Below are 16,653 nucleotides of genomic sequence, written 5' to 3'. Positions count from 1 at the left end.
ATGCATGTTCAATTCTTCTACAACTGAAAGAAATTATTCTTTTTTATAACAACACAAGTTTTACAGCTTTAAATGCCCTTCCTGCTGTACCCTCGATCAAGGTATTTTCCCTTTGTCAACAGTGTAATGAAACCCTGCCATATAAATTTGTGATCACTGCTGAGTTGATTATCATCTCCTGTAAATCGTCTTGGAATAGGATGTCAGGCAAATACACACACACACACTGGCTAAGGTTGCTTGTCCTGAGCGGGGTTGCGGTGAGCCAGGGCCTAGCCCAGCAATGCAGGGCAGGGCTGCATGGGGAGGGGACACACCCAGGACAAGATGCCAGGCTGTCACGGGGCACCCCAAGCGGGATTTGAACCCCAGACCCACTGGAGAGCAGGACCTGTCCAAACCCGCTGCGCCCCCCAGGCAAATACAGGTTAATAAAAATGAAAATAGAGGCTCCAGGATGAGTTAATGAGCTGTCCTGCTTCCATTCCCACGCCAGGGTCCTTCACGATTTCCACGTGTACGGGGAGCCAGGCGTTGCTGAGCTGCTCTGCGCTCGGTATCGAAGGGGGGGCTCCACCATTCTCGGATAAACTGAGGATATTTTTCTGCTTCAACGGAATCTAAATAAGGGCTTGACTGCAATTTCTTCGTCGCACTGAAGCGCCGCCACGGGCAGCGCCATTATTAAAACGAGGATACCGGCGTGAGCGTGGTCGTTTCTGGTTACTATGGAAACGCCGACGCCAAGCATGCCGTCCTACGGTTTGTGCTGAAGAGACACACGTTCGTTGATATGGAGTTCACCGGAAGCAGTTATGATGGCGAGTACTATAACGGCAGGTAAATTGCAGCAATAAGTCGTCAGCTGCCGGCTTTGCTTACTTACACATACACAGACAGACACGGGCACACACACAACACACGTGACGTAGTCGGAGAGCAGCGGAACTAGCAAGTTAGTAGTGTATTACACGCAGCGTATCCGCAATGGCTGTGTGTGTGAGTGAGGTGTGTACCAAAATTAAATATATCCATTGACTTACGTTCACGGAAGCCTTTGTCCGCACTCCCCAGGCAGTATTTGTGTGTAACTTACTCCTCTGCGTACGGCAGAGCAGGTTGTGGACCAAAAAACGGAAACACAGACACACGTTCTGAGGCTGCTTGTCTTGACTGCGATTGCAGCGAACCAGAGCCTAACCCAGCAACACATGACATGGCACAAAGCAGCTGGAGGGGACACACCCAGGACAGGACGCTGGTCCACAGGGTCCCCCAAGGCAGGACTCGAGCCCTAGACCCACCAGGGAGGGGGACCCGGTCAAGCCCGCTGCACCACCGCCCCCCCCCCCCCCTCGACAGAAAAATTTAACATGTTAATATCAAGGACCTAAAAAGGAGTAGTACCACCCTTTGCCTTGATGTCATACAACAAGTCCTGAGTTCTGTATGGGGTATTGCACCATTTTTCAGGAAGAAAAGCCTCCTGTTCTTTAAGGGTCGAAGGAGGTGGAACTCCACTTTGCACTCTGTCATAGAACTTCCCATAAAAGTCCAGCACTCTGGTGACTGGCGAGGCAATAGAAACTTGCGTTTGACCTTATCCCCGTGTTCGTGGAACCACTGTTTATTTATTTGCTTCACAGCGCATGCAGGCACTATCATCCTGGAATAAAGAATATCGTGAGGTAACTGTAGTCCTCTGAAACAGCCTCATATTCTGTGGCTATTGTATGACCATACAAAGTAATCATCAGACATAATGACTCCCACAAGATGGCTGCCCCTCTGCCGTTACAGATCCCCCACCATGTTTAACAGTTGGCAAGAGACACTGTGGATTAAAGGCGTCCTTTAGCGTTCTTCAAACATAAACCCATCCCGATGTAGGAAACAGAACGAAGGAGAACTCATCCGTCCATATTACTTTTTTCCGTTGCTCGGGAATCCTGGTTTCGTGCTCCTTGCGCCAGGTTATGTGTCTTTGTGAGTTGGGCTTCAATACAAGTGCTGTACAAATGACGCTCCTGACATAAAATCTAACTTTGTGAAGCTTGCAAAGTAGCTTTTTTTTTTTTTTTTTTTACTGAGACTTGGTCACAGAAGTGCTGATTCAATTCTGCGGTCATTTTTGAGGCTGTACTTTTGTGGCATTTGGCGACTACCGTGGGAAGTGTTCGCCTATCCTTGTCTGTGAGCTTCGACTTGTGACCGCTGTTCTTCGTTGCTGGCGCAGTTTGTCCATGTTTGGCATATGCTATTATTGATTTTGATCCGTCTGACACGCTAAATCATTTAGCAGTTTTTGTGATCGATGCACCGGCAATTCAGGCACCAACTGTTTGGCCGCTTTGAAACTCTCTAAATTGTGTAATGTTGATTTGAAAACTTGTGTATCAAAGTACTTATTTTCAGACCTCGATTATGTCCATCAATTATCATTAACCACTTGCCCTGGTCAGGGTCACAGGGGTCTGGACCTTATCCCAGAATCCCTGGGCACGGAACTGAGGGGGGTACACCCTGGACAGGATGCTAGTCCATTGCAGGGTAGCCACACCTGCACCACTTCGAGCAATTTAGCATCACCAGTTCACCTGAACTGCATATCTTTGAGCTGTGGGAGAAAACCAGAGCACCCGGAGGAAACTCATGCAGACACAGGGAAAACATGCAAGCTCCAGACAGACTAAGCTGGATTCAGACCTGCACCCACACAGCCTGGAGATACTGTGAGGCAGCAGTGCTAGCCACTGGACCACCATGCCGCCACTGCTTCCATCGCTGACACATACGACTAATTGGCAATCAACCTAGTATGACTTATTTTGGAGCTGCTTTTCTAATTGTGATTTAGTTACTCTTTTGCATGGTATATCTGTTATTTTGCCCACCTTGATACTGATAATATTTTTGGGCCCTTCCCAATACGTGACAAGTTTTCTACTGTAGATGTCCATACACTGATCTGTGCTCTAAATTAAAAGATGTTAAAAAGCAATGTGTAGTCAATTACGTATACTACGGTAAGATATATTTTACAATGCTGTCTTGCTTTTGCTCTTAAGAGACACAGTGGAGAACCGATGTGACTTTTGACTCTCATATTTGACACAGGTACTATTACATTGTAAAATGGTCTTTATTTTGTGCATTCTTAGTGGTGTGTGGGAATAATATCAGACATGAACTTTTTTTTATCACCAGGTAAAATATTTCTAATTACAATGTTATCACACCTTGCACTGTGTTCTGTCAGTTAAACAAAATAGTCTAATGTACGCAATGCAGACAGTATTTAGAGATGCCAGTCATGACAGTTAATCTGCTTAACACAGTGAACGGCAAACGAAATACAGCAGATAAAGGTTTTGCTAGAGAACTGGCTACATTGGAGATGACACTTGGAGTATCCTGTTTAACTGAAACTGCTAGGTGGTTGAGTTAGACCTTCTTAGGGGTTTACACAGACGGTTTTCAAGCATAAGCTCTTCATTTTGGTTTCCATATTTTGTTAACTAAAGCGATATGTGATGGAGGAAATTTGATCTGACAGGTTGCGCTGCAGTGTTTGTTATGGCAGCTTAGCGCTGGACCTTTGTTTTCCAAATACATCTTTAAAATTTGTTTGCTTATGTATGATGAAAAAATCTCAGCCACCCATGGAGTCTACTTGAGTCAGTTACTCCACTGGCGTTGTATAAATTGCAATTACGTAGTAAGTTTCTCTAGGCCTTAATGAAATGCATTTACTGTAACGGTCAATTGAGCACATTTTTTCTCCCTTAGGATGGAAGGGAAAGGGGAGTACACATTCCCAACAGGGACAAAATACATTGGCGAGATGAAGGATGGTGTCTTTCACGGGAAAGGGGTATTGTATTTTCCAAATGGGAGCAAATACGAAGGGACCTGGGAGGAAGGACTATCTAAACAGGTTTGTGTATGTAGACGGGACCGGTTTGGCCAGTCGTTCACATCCATCTTACGTTGTCATTCGAGTTCGTTCACTGGTCTGGCAGTCATAAAGTATTTAGCAAAATCTAAAGGCATTTCTTTTCACAAACTCTCACATGCAGACAGTATTAATGGTTTAATTTATTATTTACATTTATTGGACACTTTTCAACAAAGCCACTTACATTGACTTTACTCAAGGGTTTCGCAGCAAGAGGTAGGATTTGAACCTACAGCCTCTGAGTCAAGAGACAGGAGCTTTAGTCACATGCTATGGTCTGCCTTTTAGTGAGGCTTTTTATCAGAATTTAACCCATTTAAACAGTTTCTCTCAATTTATATGCCTATTTCAACGGTACAATAACATGCTTCTACTTTGATTAATTTTTTTAATTTATTTTACATTATTTTCTGACAGTTTTCTATCCTTAAGGGTTATGCCTACTGGCTGCCACTGTGATATTTGATATAAAGGCTGCATGTAGGGGGATCTTAGACACAAACAGGACCATACATACTTACATATACACTCGAGATTTAATGCATAATACTACTTCGTGTCCGAGTTGAGCAGTCATTAGATGTGCAGAGAGCCATTGATCACATGAAGCTGGAAGCATCTGCACAGGGGTAATAACCAGATGTCTTCCACAGGGGAGCTACACCTTTGCTGATGGGCTGAGGTACCAGGAGAAAAACTGGGACTTCTGTGTTGGAAATGACAGGCAGTTTTACTCTGAACGATGCAATGGACTGAAACCCGCAGGTGAAGTCACGCACAGCCCTTTATTTCCCCAGGCATCTGTACTCCCTTCTTCCTAGCTGCATATCCTATGGAAACACCTTGTCCGAATTTAGCAATTGCTCGCTCTGATTACTTCAGAGATGAATTTTCTGGGATGATGTCTAGTTCTGTCTTTCTTCAGCAGAATCTGAATGTTGCTAATTGTCTTGTCTTTTTCTCCTCCTTGTCTGCCACATCATTTTTGATTTCCCTTAACTGACTTCTTGTCACTCTCGGGGGGTGCGGTGGCGCAGTGGGTTGGACCACAGTCCTGCTCTCCGGTGGGTCTGGGGTTCGAGTCCCGGTTGGGGTGCCTTGAGGCGGACTGGCGTCCCGTCCTGGGTGTGTCCCCTCCCCCTCTGGCCTTATGCCCTGTGTTGCGGGGTTGGCTCCGGTTCCCCGCGACCCTGTATAGGACAAGCGGTTCAGAAAGTGTGTGTGTGTGTGACTTCTTGTCACTTCCCATGTTAGCTCAGGAACTGTTACTTTTGTTACTCTTCCTAATGCTCACGGACATTTTTTTGCCATTTATTTTTGTCCGTTGAGATTATCTTCAGTCAACTGACTGTTTCTACTTGATTTACTCCATGCTGATCCTAAATATTGACCTAAACTTAAGGTGACTAGCAATCCAAGAATTTTTTTATTATGACTTTTTTTGTACAGTTTCCCGGCATACAACTGTTTAGAAAGGGTACCTTCTTTTTATGTGACATTAAAGAGCCACAAAATTTTTAGAATTTATTGTTTCAGGTTTACGGGGTGCAGTGGTGCAGTGGGTTGGACCGGGTCCTGCTCTCCAGTGGGTCTGGGGTTCGAGTCCTGCTTGGGGCGCCTTGCGACGGACTGGCGTCCCGTCCTGGGTGTGTCCCTTCCCCCTCCGGCCTTATGCCCTGAGTTGCCGGGTTAGGCTCCGGTTCCCCGCGACCCCGTATGGGACGAGCGGTTCAGAAAGTGTGTGTGTGTGTGTGTTTCAGGTTTTTAAGCTGAACTTATTTCTAACTTCGCATCCCTGATTTTTTTGGACAAATGATATGATATTGTTTTTTGGAAACTATTTTGTGTTTAATTTTAGTTGGAAATTTATTGAATTTTCATGTCTGCAGCTACATCTCCTTCTCTTAATGAATGCATAAATTGTACTTTTGCTGAGATGTACGTCGCTTTGGACAAAAGTGTCTGCTAAATGAGTAAATGTAAATGTAAAATATAAATGGGGGCATCCATTTTTTTTAAAAAAAAATGTTACTGCAAACAGGTGGATGGATTTGAGTGCCTTCCTCAAGGGAGCAATTTAATTAGCATGTTCACTTTTGAGTTTACTAGTTTGCCTCACTTCCTTTGCATTCATGGTGCCTAATGTCTTCTTGCAGGTGAATCCCAGCTGACGGATTTGGACCCTTCACGAGTCATTCCAGAAGGCTGCTATGACTGCAGGGACGGATTTTACAACCCCAAGACCAGAGTCATCTCCAATTACAAGTATAATTTCTTGAGGAATGCAGGTGAGATGATAGATCATTCCGGAAGGTTAGTTTAGCAATACAAACAGAGCTTACCGGTGCGAAACACGTGTTCCCTACTCACTCAATTCAGTTTGAAAATGTCTAAACAGCACATCACAGTACATTAACACTGCAACCACACCTCGTCTTTTGTAATTTCACACAAAGATTTGAAAGGGAAGTTTTTAAACGATACTGATGTAAAGTATCATACTTAGGAAAAAACTATCGTATTATGAGAGCATGCATAACTCTATTCAGGTTTTTGACAGATGACTCCACTCAGTCTTAAATCACTTCTTCACCTTCCACTTCTGCTTGCCTTCCTTCTCTTTTTCCTGTTTATGACATCTTAATGTGGTTATCAGCCATGGGTGATCTGTTAAACACTCCAATGATAATTCACGTTTTAACTTTTTGTGACAGTCTGTCTGTACAGTATGTCTTTCAGGCACATTTCTATACACTGGTGATTTTATCTTAGTCCAGGAGGAAAATGCATTCAATCCACTTTCGGCCAATCTGACGTCTTTGGTTTCAATACACTGTAGTGTGTTTGGGGAAAAGGGAATATCAGTGCCAGAATTCTGCAGTCACACAACTTGAGACAATGTCCTGTGCTAGGAAAGACTGTGGTTTCCATCTGTCCTCAGGAGTGGGTGTGAGTGAAGGGAGGGCTGCCTGGGGGTCTAACTGCAACAGGTCCCCCCTCCTGTACCACAGCCTATTGTCTGAAACATCTCATCCTGTCTAACTGCGTGCAGCATGAGACATACCATTACCGCTTTTCGCAGAAATTGCAACAAGACATAGAAAACAATATAATAACATGACGCTGAAGGTCAAAAATCATCTTAATTTATTGTCAGTCTGAAACGATTAAAGCGCACATGTCTTGAACAGATACCAGACCGCATTTTCCTACGCTTGGCAATGCTAAGCACAATATTCACGATTGATCTGCCAACTGGAAGGGAAGTTAGGTGTGATCTTTTCAGGGTGAAAAGGAGGCTTTTTATGACAAGTGGTGCAATGATCCAGATAAAACCACAAGCGGTGTTAGTTTCTTGTGTTACGTTCCCATCCATATTTTGCATTGTTTGTCAGTTCGTAAAATATTTAACGGAGCAGTGTTGGCTAACTCCGCTGCTCTGGGAAGGTGCGGCCTGACGGACTGAGATCAAGGCAGCTGAGTATAGCACAGCTTAGTTGACTTTGACAGTGTGTTGACACCTCCCCTTCACGATCACTGAAAGGAACCGTGAAGAAACCGTGACATAAACTGTGCAGGGCATAACGCCTGAGGACATAGATGAGAATCACATCAACAGCCATAAATTGTGATCAAATAATTTTATATATCAAAACTATGTGAACTTTTACACTGGATCAGTTCTTCATTGTATGAGCTGCCCTTTGCATTACCAACAAGACATATACCTGTTTGCACTGTAGAGAAAGCAAATGCTCCTGGATTTATATTTATCTTGGTGTAGCTGCTGTTTATTTGTCAGAAAAGGTGTGAAGCCAGGATTTATTGCCAGTGGCATTGTTCCAGGATGAACAAGAGTGTACGGCACCAGCACTTACTGGACGCCGAGAGGAACTGCTCTCCCCACGGGGGCGTTTCGGGGGAGGGGGGTAGCTGAGGAGCCTGTGGGGTGAGTCAGGCCACAGATGTGGAACAGGAGAATCGGTGTGTGTGGGGGACAGGAATGACAGGGAGCAGGTCTGCAGAGCCGCTCCTGAGCCGGACAGGAAGGGCCAGGGAAATGCCCCGGCTGCAGGCCAAGTCCTGGAAAGTAGAAAAAGCAGATGGGAGGAAGCCCCCGGGATTCTCCTCACACAGAAATAAGGGCGAGATGTGTTCTCCAAGGGCAGCAGAGTCCCGGTGTGGGGTCAGGGAGTGGCGGCCGGGGATGACTAGGAGCACCTGGCTTCAACCCAGTCGATGCACGAAATGGTCTCAACGCTACGGTCCTCGGTCTGGCGTCTCACGTACACCGGTCACTGACCCCACGCTAATTTGAAGGGGCGCCTCAAATCACCCGGTGGAAGAAATTAAATAGTGAAAACTGTTTACAGATTATATTTGTTAATCTAATCAGGTGAAAGTATCGTAAATGCTTTACATCATACAAGTGTTTTTCATTATTTTCACATCGTGTTTTTAGGTGATCAGGAGTCGGAGATATTCTGCTAAAGTTTTATGCAGATACTCGTATGATGAACATCGGTTTGCATGGTGAAGGAAGGAAACTAATTGTACTTAAGAATCATACATCTGCAGCTATGTTTCTTTCTCGTAATGTAATGCACACGTTGTATTTTCTCTGAGATGTACGTTGCTTTGGAGAAAAGCGGCTGCTAAGTGAATAAACGTAAATGTAAAGGTGCTTCATAACACAAACGCTGGCCGCTGCGGCACTGATATCATCAGAATTATGACCTTTCTCTCGACAGAGTATAGAGACATATGGGGGCAGATAAAGTGTAAAATAGTAACCTCTCTAATTCTGCAAACGATGAATTGGTTCACAGAAGGTGGTTGTAGCAAAGCCCACATCAATATGACAGCTATCCATGTTGTGAGCTCATAAATTTCAGGATGAGACTTTGGAACATCACAAGACCATCCAAAGAAGAAAAAAAAACACATGAACTCCATGTCAGCAAGTGTGCATTAAAGTCAAATAATCTGGTGCAGGATAATTGTTTTAAATTTTGCATAAAATGGATTTTGTATATTTAATAGACGGACGAGGTGTGAAAGACCATGAAGATTTTCTTTCACTGAAGAGAGGTTAATCACCTGAGACTGGTCGCAGCCATAAAAACCCGTCATTGCTATATTTTACGGTATTCGGAAAAGCGAACTTGGATAATGGATGATATGATAGCGCAGGGGGTAGCGGCGCCACCTCACAGCACCTGGGCTGTTTAGGGGTGAGTTTGAATCCGGCTAAGTCTCTGTGTGCTTTGCTTGCTCTCCATGTGTCTGCGTGGGTTTCCTCCGGGTGCTCTGGTTTCCTCTCACGGACAAAAGACATGCACATCAGGTAAATGGCGATGCTTATTGCATGTGGTGTTTCAGTGGGTGAGTGAGTGTGTTTGTCTGTCCAGAATGTGGATGGGCCTTGGACTGCCGTGACCCTGACCAGCACAAACGGTTAACGGCATGAGTGGGAGCATAAACAATGCAACAGTGGCAGAGGTTGAGCTGAAAGATACTTATACCACTTTTTATTCGCACATGACAGCAAAAAAAGACCCTTTAATGCAAAACCATATAATATTGGACATTAGAAAATGCACAACATGCACAAAAGCAGCACGCAGGGGTTTTTTTGCTCAAACTGATCTTCCATTTTATTTTGCTTTGGCAACAAGTAATTCTGTAAGTAGTGAGGAGTCCCATTGGTATATTGTTCAGTGTGGTTTCCTGCTTCTGGAATAATTGCCCCTTTGAAACTTACAAAGGGTCACATTCAAAGCATCACACAGCCAACAAAAACAACCTGTCTTGATCCGAAGCCATTTGGTTCTATTGTGAATCCAGCCGAAGAATTTCAAACAGCCAGTGTCAATATAACGTCCACGTGTTTGTGCCAAAACAGTTTCTGAGCGCAGCGGAAAAGTCCACCACTCCTAGGTCCGCTATTGATTTTCAAAAATAATTTTATGAGCAGCTTGTTCAGCGCTAATTTTACGCTCTTTAAAAATAATAATAAGAAAAATCCGGTAGAGTTTCATGCTTTCCCATATGATGGCCAGAGTGATCTCGAACCCATTAACACAAGTGCTGCTCTGTTTTGGAAGGAAACACTTTTCCCTCAGAGTGTATTTTAAGGATTAGGAAGAACGTGTTTTAACAAGGTGCCATTACTGTTTTCCCTGCTGTACTTCGGATGAAGTGTGCCAGTTGGCACATTTATATAATTAATTAATCAATGTCCAAATTGAAAAAGTTCCAGGTGCCAAAGTAAAACTGAAACTTGTTGAACCATTGGTGGCATTTAGTAACTGTACTGAAAATGTACAACGTTCCTTGTTTTATGTGTCCTTTTGTTTTAGTTTGGAGTCACACCATATACTGCTAGTGCTGCTGCCACTACTACTACTACTACTACTAATAATAATAATAATAATAATAATTAATAGACAAAATTACATTTAAGTTGTTGATTAGTTGGCACATGTATCCTAAGTGACTTATAGTAGTGGACCCTTGTACAGCAGAGTATTCTTACTGGAGCAATTCAAGGTAAGTACCTTCATCAAGGGGGTACTACAGAAGAAGTGGGGAGAGGGAAACCTTCAGGTTACACTTCCATATCTTTAACCGCCACGCTGCTTGCTACCCCATTGTCTTTATTTAACATTACTAATAGTAATAATAATGTGTGTTTAATATCAGAATCATAACTGGCTTCTGTGATTGACAGATTTCTTTTAACAAAAGGCCTCATGATTAAGAATGAATCAGGAAAAGCCCCTTGGTTTAGCGTTAGCTGCACAACTCAAGTTCTTGAAAAAGGATTCAGCATCTAGCTCAGACTTTGTATGGCATCGCTGTCTTAAAACATTTACATTTATTTATTCAGCAGACACTCTTCTCCAGCACAACTTCTAATTAACTCTATGTAGTGTTATCAGCCCACACACCTTATTCACCGCAGTGACTTACACTGCTAGATACGCTACTTACAATGGGTCGTGCATCCACAAATCAGTGGAACACACTCTCTCTGTCACTCACACACTATGGGGGGAGCCTGAACAGCATGTCTTTGGACTATGGGAGGAAACAAGAGCACCCAGAGTAAACCCACACAGCCAACATGGAGACTTCACACAGACTGAGTGGGGATCGAACCCACGTCCTCTCGCACCACCCAGGCACTGTGAGACAGCAACGCTACTCGTGCCACCGTGCCACGTACACGCATATCTCTCGTGTACTTTTCCCCCTCTATTTATCCTTTTCCGGTTCCTTTATGTATGACCATTTTTCTTTTTCTTCTTCTGGTCATGGGCATTGTCTGTAGAGAGGAGGGAAGTGGAAGGAGGGGTGTGTGTTAACAATGGCCTGGCAGGTAGGAATTTCAAATGTATTCATGAGCAACTGGAGTATTATTGTAAATAAGCACAAAACCCCTAGAATAAAAGGGGTGGCCGGAGGCTAATGAGAAAAAATGTATCAATTTTGCTGTTATTAAAGAGCCCCAGAAAGAGGCATAGAAAAGACTACTGGCTTTTCAAAGGGCAAAACTGCAGTAAATGTGTGAATGCGCTCTCATTACCATGCATGCTCAGAAAACGGTAATTGCAATGGCTGGAGGAAGCCAAGCTATTAATTGGTTTAAAATAGTGATGAAATGTTCTCCTCGAGCGTGACCTCCGCGTGGCAGAGTGGGCCGGCGGAGAGCGCGAGAGCAGGGGGAAAAGCTGTTCGTTAGCATTCAGCTGGCGCCGCGCGCGGGAGCCCCGGCGAGGCCGTGATTTCAATTGCGACGCGCGCCAGCCAGGTAGAGTGGCGAGATGCGAGTGGAGAGGCTGTTAGGGCCATTGCAGGCAATTACCGACAATCAGAGAGGAGCTTAAGACCTGTTCACGACAATGGGCCCGGTTCGCCTTGTTCGCGGGGGTTGAGCGCTCAAGTGCGTGCAGCTGCGTGCTCCGATTCAGAGCGAGCCGAAACGCTTTACCTCTCCCTCTGCAATTAGCAACTCCTTTCAGTTTCAGTCACAGAGGGGAAAAACGACGTTGTTTATTATCCACTGTTTTTACTCCGCAAATCGCACGTGGAAAAGAAATCCCCTTCCAGTGTGGAGATGCTGGTTTATTGAGTGTCGAGGGGGTTGCGGAGAACCTCATGTGTCTTTTGTCATTTATCTCCGAGTTGCATCTTAACACTGATATGGCTGCATGGTAAAATCAGCTGCATCGTTAAGTGCTGCCTTGTGGAATACACACACACACACACACACACACACACGTGCTCGCTGCGCTGCATGTCTTTCCTGCTGTCCCACTGGGGTTTTAGTGAAAGAGGGCCATGCTGTGCCGAACAGTCCCCAGCCGTCATGCATGTGCGTCTGTTCCCGCAGATGATGAGGAACACGAGTGGATCGTGCGCACCTGTCGGAAGAGCTGGGATGAAGTTGTGGGCCATCGGCGGGAGAAGCAAAACTGAGCACGATCTTCGGATACACAGCATTGCTTTATTGCATATTTGCTGCAAGTGCTCATGTTTCGTGGAATATAAAAACCCTACATGGACATAAGCATGGCATGAATATGAGTTATTTTTGGAACCTCCCCACATCAGCAATGAATGTGTCAATACACAGTGTTCAGAATATTCACTTGAAATTCAGTGACATTTGTGAAATTAACACAAATTTCAACTTCATCAACTTCATTCTGTTAAAATATGAACTCATGTAAAGATACAAGATAACAGCACAATATCTATGTAATGGCCAGTTAGCAGAAAGGATTTTTCATGAAGAAACATGCATTAGCGAGATAAAGACATACTTTAACTTAGGATGTAGAGTGAGGCCTTTACTATAGGATTTTTGCTTCCGTGATATATAACTATTTTTTAGCATACCCAGAAAAAAGTAATAAAAAAACGCTAGAAATTGATAAAACACTTGTGAACCCTAAGAACACCAGAGGCAATAACGAAATAAAATTTATTGAGAGGAATTCCCTGTAAAACCCAGATTGCACTGAAGGATTATAGAGTCTTAAATACAAAATTGATCTCAGTATAAATAAATTTTTATTGTGACTTCATCATTTACATGTGTTTGTTTAAGATCTATTTAACTGAATTAGTACAATTAAATAAATTTTATATATATTTTACACATTTTGTCTTATAAATATTTTATTAATAATGCCTAGCCTGTTAGGTTCTTATTCAAGTGCAGTACATGTGATCCCACCTCGGTTGACACGGAAAAGTGTAAAGTACTAAAGATGATCAACAGTCAGTTGTTTTTTCTGTTCTGTTGAAAAGTGCCGTAACTGTGTGAACGTGTCTTAACGTCTTTGAACTAACACTTTCCAAGACCTCAACACTTTCAATTATCAATTCATTAACTTTTAATATGGCTAGAAGCGGAGGTGGTGTTTTGTAATTTACCGTTTTCTCACCAAGCAGAAAAGAATTCCACTTCCGTGGAAACAAATTCTGTCTGCTGATGTTGGTCTGCATTTAATACAAACTCAAAAGTCCATTTGTATACATTTTAAATATGAAAAACATTACCTTTATCATCACATTCGCTTAAAGGCATGCAAGGTGCCGAGTCAAACCTGACCCATAGCGACCGACAATTCGAGTGGTTTTCAAGGCAAGTCAAGGAAGGAACAGAACTCACTTAAAGACACAAGCTTATTTTACAGACATGGAGACAGTAAGTACAGCTTCAGACACTTAACCTGAATGAAAACAATACTTTATAATTATCCAAACCAAAAAAATTGCATTTTGGAAAGTAATGGCTGGCATCATTTGAATGATTTTTCCCTCAAATTTTAAAATGAAATGGTTTTATTACACAGCGGAGCTTTGTTCAAGATTTGGATGTCTTGACGTACTCTTGTGCTCTGACTTATTTAAACTACGCTAGTAAGGGATACAGTATTAGGTGAGTTGCAAAAATTTTCTTCTTGAAAGCATCAGAAAAAAGCTGCTCATCGACCACTTAACTAGTTAAAGGTAAGATAAATGAAATTAGTTCTTAATGAGTGAAACAGCTCAGACCAGTTTTTTTCTGTTTTCTTTGGACTTTATTCTTCTTGAGTGCTTGAGTGCTGCCAGTCAATGTAATCGATAGCAGATCATCTCTGTAAAAAAGGACTGATGAATGCAGGCCGAGCTGTGGATCAATGCAGCGCACAGAGCCAAATATGCTGCTGTTTCCCAAATGGCAATTGGAAGAAAATGTCTTGGACGAAAATGCCATTAACCGGACAAAGAGTAAATTTGGCTCCATCAGCTTTGCACTCTGTAATGAAATTCCTATGAATATTTCTGTAAAATGCTGCCTGGGATTATAAAATTGACTATTTCACTCTGAAGAGCCTGTTAATGGTGTGTGTGTGTGTGTGTGTCTGTATCTAAGTCTGCGTCTGTGTTTGTGCATGCTTTTGGACACTTGCATGGACTCCTGCAAAAACTTGCTTACGCTCCCCTTGAAATGAAACCCCATACGAGATCAATCCCATGATGCAGTCTGACAGTGACTTCCTGTCTGTGATGGCGGTGGAATCAGAGGTAGAGTCATTACTGAACACACTGACCCGTGAAGAGCCTGGCAGCACCGCAGTTGGCCTGTGATTGCTTCCTGCCCTGCAATGAACGCACGTGACGGGCCTGTTCACACACACACGCTTGCATACCTGCACACACACACACACACACGCACACACACATCGATGGTCAGACACACACCAGCCAGCAGATCGGGAACACAGGATACTTTCCTGTGCCGTTGCATCTGGTTGTCTACCATGGCTCAAAGAACACTGTCAAGACAAGCCTGTTTTTAGTTAGTAGCAAGACGATAAGTACGAAACGTGTAGGTTTGACTAGGGACGCAGCCTCGGTTTATTTGTCTTTCATTTTATTGGCAAGATTTAACATCTACCATATTTACATCTGTTTAAAAAAAGGTAAAACAAGACTATAAAATGCTACCTTTTAGAACCAAATTTATTGCATGTAGCACACAAAAAGACAATGCACAATAAATGAAATAAATTTTTATTCATTTTAACAAAAAAAGTGCTTACAGGCTATTTTCTGTCTCAATAAATACAGGAACATTGAGGCCTTGTCTCCTTTCGTAAACACAGAGTCATATTTCTCACTCTACAACCAAAACACAAAGTTACAGTTTCACACAATGCAGTTGCTCCTCTGTCATTTACATCTATATACATCCCCTGTCCACTGACACAGTACCACTTTCCCCATTGGGGTGAAGCATAGAGGGAAAACTGTTGAGAAAAGAAACTAGCAATTTAAAATCCTGCCAAGACATAAATTAGTGGCAACATAATGCAATATGTGTGTTAAAAAAGTGCATTACATGTAACTCAACATGTAGCCATCTTGCTGTGAGTATTTAATGTGATAAACAAAAACATCAGGTTACTGTGAATGTTTTTTTCCTTATTTATTGCAAATGATTTTAATGCAGGTAGTCCCAGGTCTCTGTGCCAAACCAGGCAAGAGATTAGCTGTGAAACTACTGTCTCCGTATCCCCAGACTTTCCAAAGGTACTGTCTGTAAAACCATGAGACTAAAATATAAATTTATATTTCTAATCTATTTTAAAATATATGTCAGCCATTAAAGAATAAATAAATTATAGACACAGCAGATGTACATTGTGAATCTCAATATATTGCAGCAATTACATTACAATGTCGATAATTTATGTATTCCAGTTTAACAGACAGACATATTTATTACGCACACTACTGAAAATTCTTATTTAACATTTTTTGGACATGTATGTTTGAATGGGTTCCCTCTACCAACTCTGCTCTCTCGTACGACATGGTTGAGAAGTTACACGGCTTCCGTTATGGGAAGGAAATGACTCGTTTCTTTAAAAAAATTGTGTTTGTTCTGCAGTAATTTCATAAATAAGGCACTCAAAACATCCACTTCTGAATACATCCTTGGAAGGGGGTAACGGAAAATTATGCGAGAAATGTGTATGGAATGTTGTTTTCCTCGCACATTTGTACTGTAAGTTTTATACTCAAGCAAGCAGGAGTAGGAAGTCTCCACTTAACTGCACTAACCGTTGTACACGGTAGCCCATGTCCTTCATTTCAGACAGATACTGTCACTCGGCCCCACACAGACTTATCATACAAAGGGAGTCTACTCCTAGGTTTTAGACACGACTGTTAGACAATGCTCTGCTGTACACTTAAAAATGAGTCTCTTTTACAGGTATATTGCATTGTTACTTTTAGTCTACAAACTATGATATACACTCTAAAAATATTTGCGGAGTTTGGATTCCAAATATTGCCGTGGACTGTCACCTTTATAAGGGATTTTTTTTTTTTTCAAATTCCACAACTGAAACTCTTGTGGAAATAAAATATGTTTAACTCTGTGGTACATATAACTGAAGCATAATTAAAGGCAACCACATTGTCTTGATCCACTGGAGATTTTTTAAAATTTATCAGACTTTAAAGGCAGCCTTTAGACTAGCTCATAATGTCTTAATGTGGCATGTCTTAATAAACTGAACTGATGGATTCATGAAGGTGGGCATTTTCTGTGTTTTGGTACGCTTTGGGAACTGTTTATATGTACTTACACTTAAATACACAAAAGCACACAGAAACAACAACAA

At 42.6% G+C, this 16,653-nt stretch overlaps 1 protein-coding gene across 1 annotated transcript; it reads left to right on the top strand.

Annotated features, from left to right (window-relative positions):
* The first annotated feature begins 572 nt into the window (after positions 1 to 572).
* Positions 573 to 12,618, top strand: morn5 (MORN repeat containing 5). Its single transcript, XM_018751703.1, has 5 exons — positions 573 to 840; positions 3,790 to 3,937; positions 4,612 to 4,723; positions 6,115 to 6,246; positions 12,357 to 12,618. Exons 1-5 carry the CDS (start codon positions 794 to 796, stop codon positions 12,440 to 12,442), a joined length of 525 nt encoding a protein of 174 aa, XP_018607219.1. The 5' UTR covers positions 573 to 793; the 3' UTR covers positions 12,443 to 12,618.
* Positions 12,619 to 16,653: the final 4,035 nt, after the last annotated feature.

This window comes from Scleropages formosus, chromosome 6, assembly GCF_900964775.1.
Source record: "Scleropages formosus chromosome 6, fSclFor1.1, whole genome shotgun sequence".
Classification (NCBI taxonomy): Eukaryota; Metazoa; Chordata; class Actinopteri; order Osteoglossiformes; family Osteoglossidae; genus Scleropages; species Scleropages formosus.
Note: the sequence above shows the minus strand (reverse complement) of the source record. Positions and strands in the feature narration are given on the sequence as shown.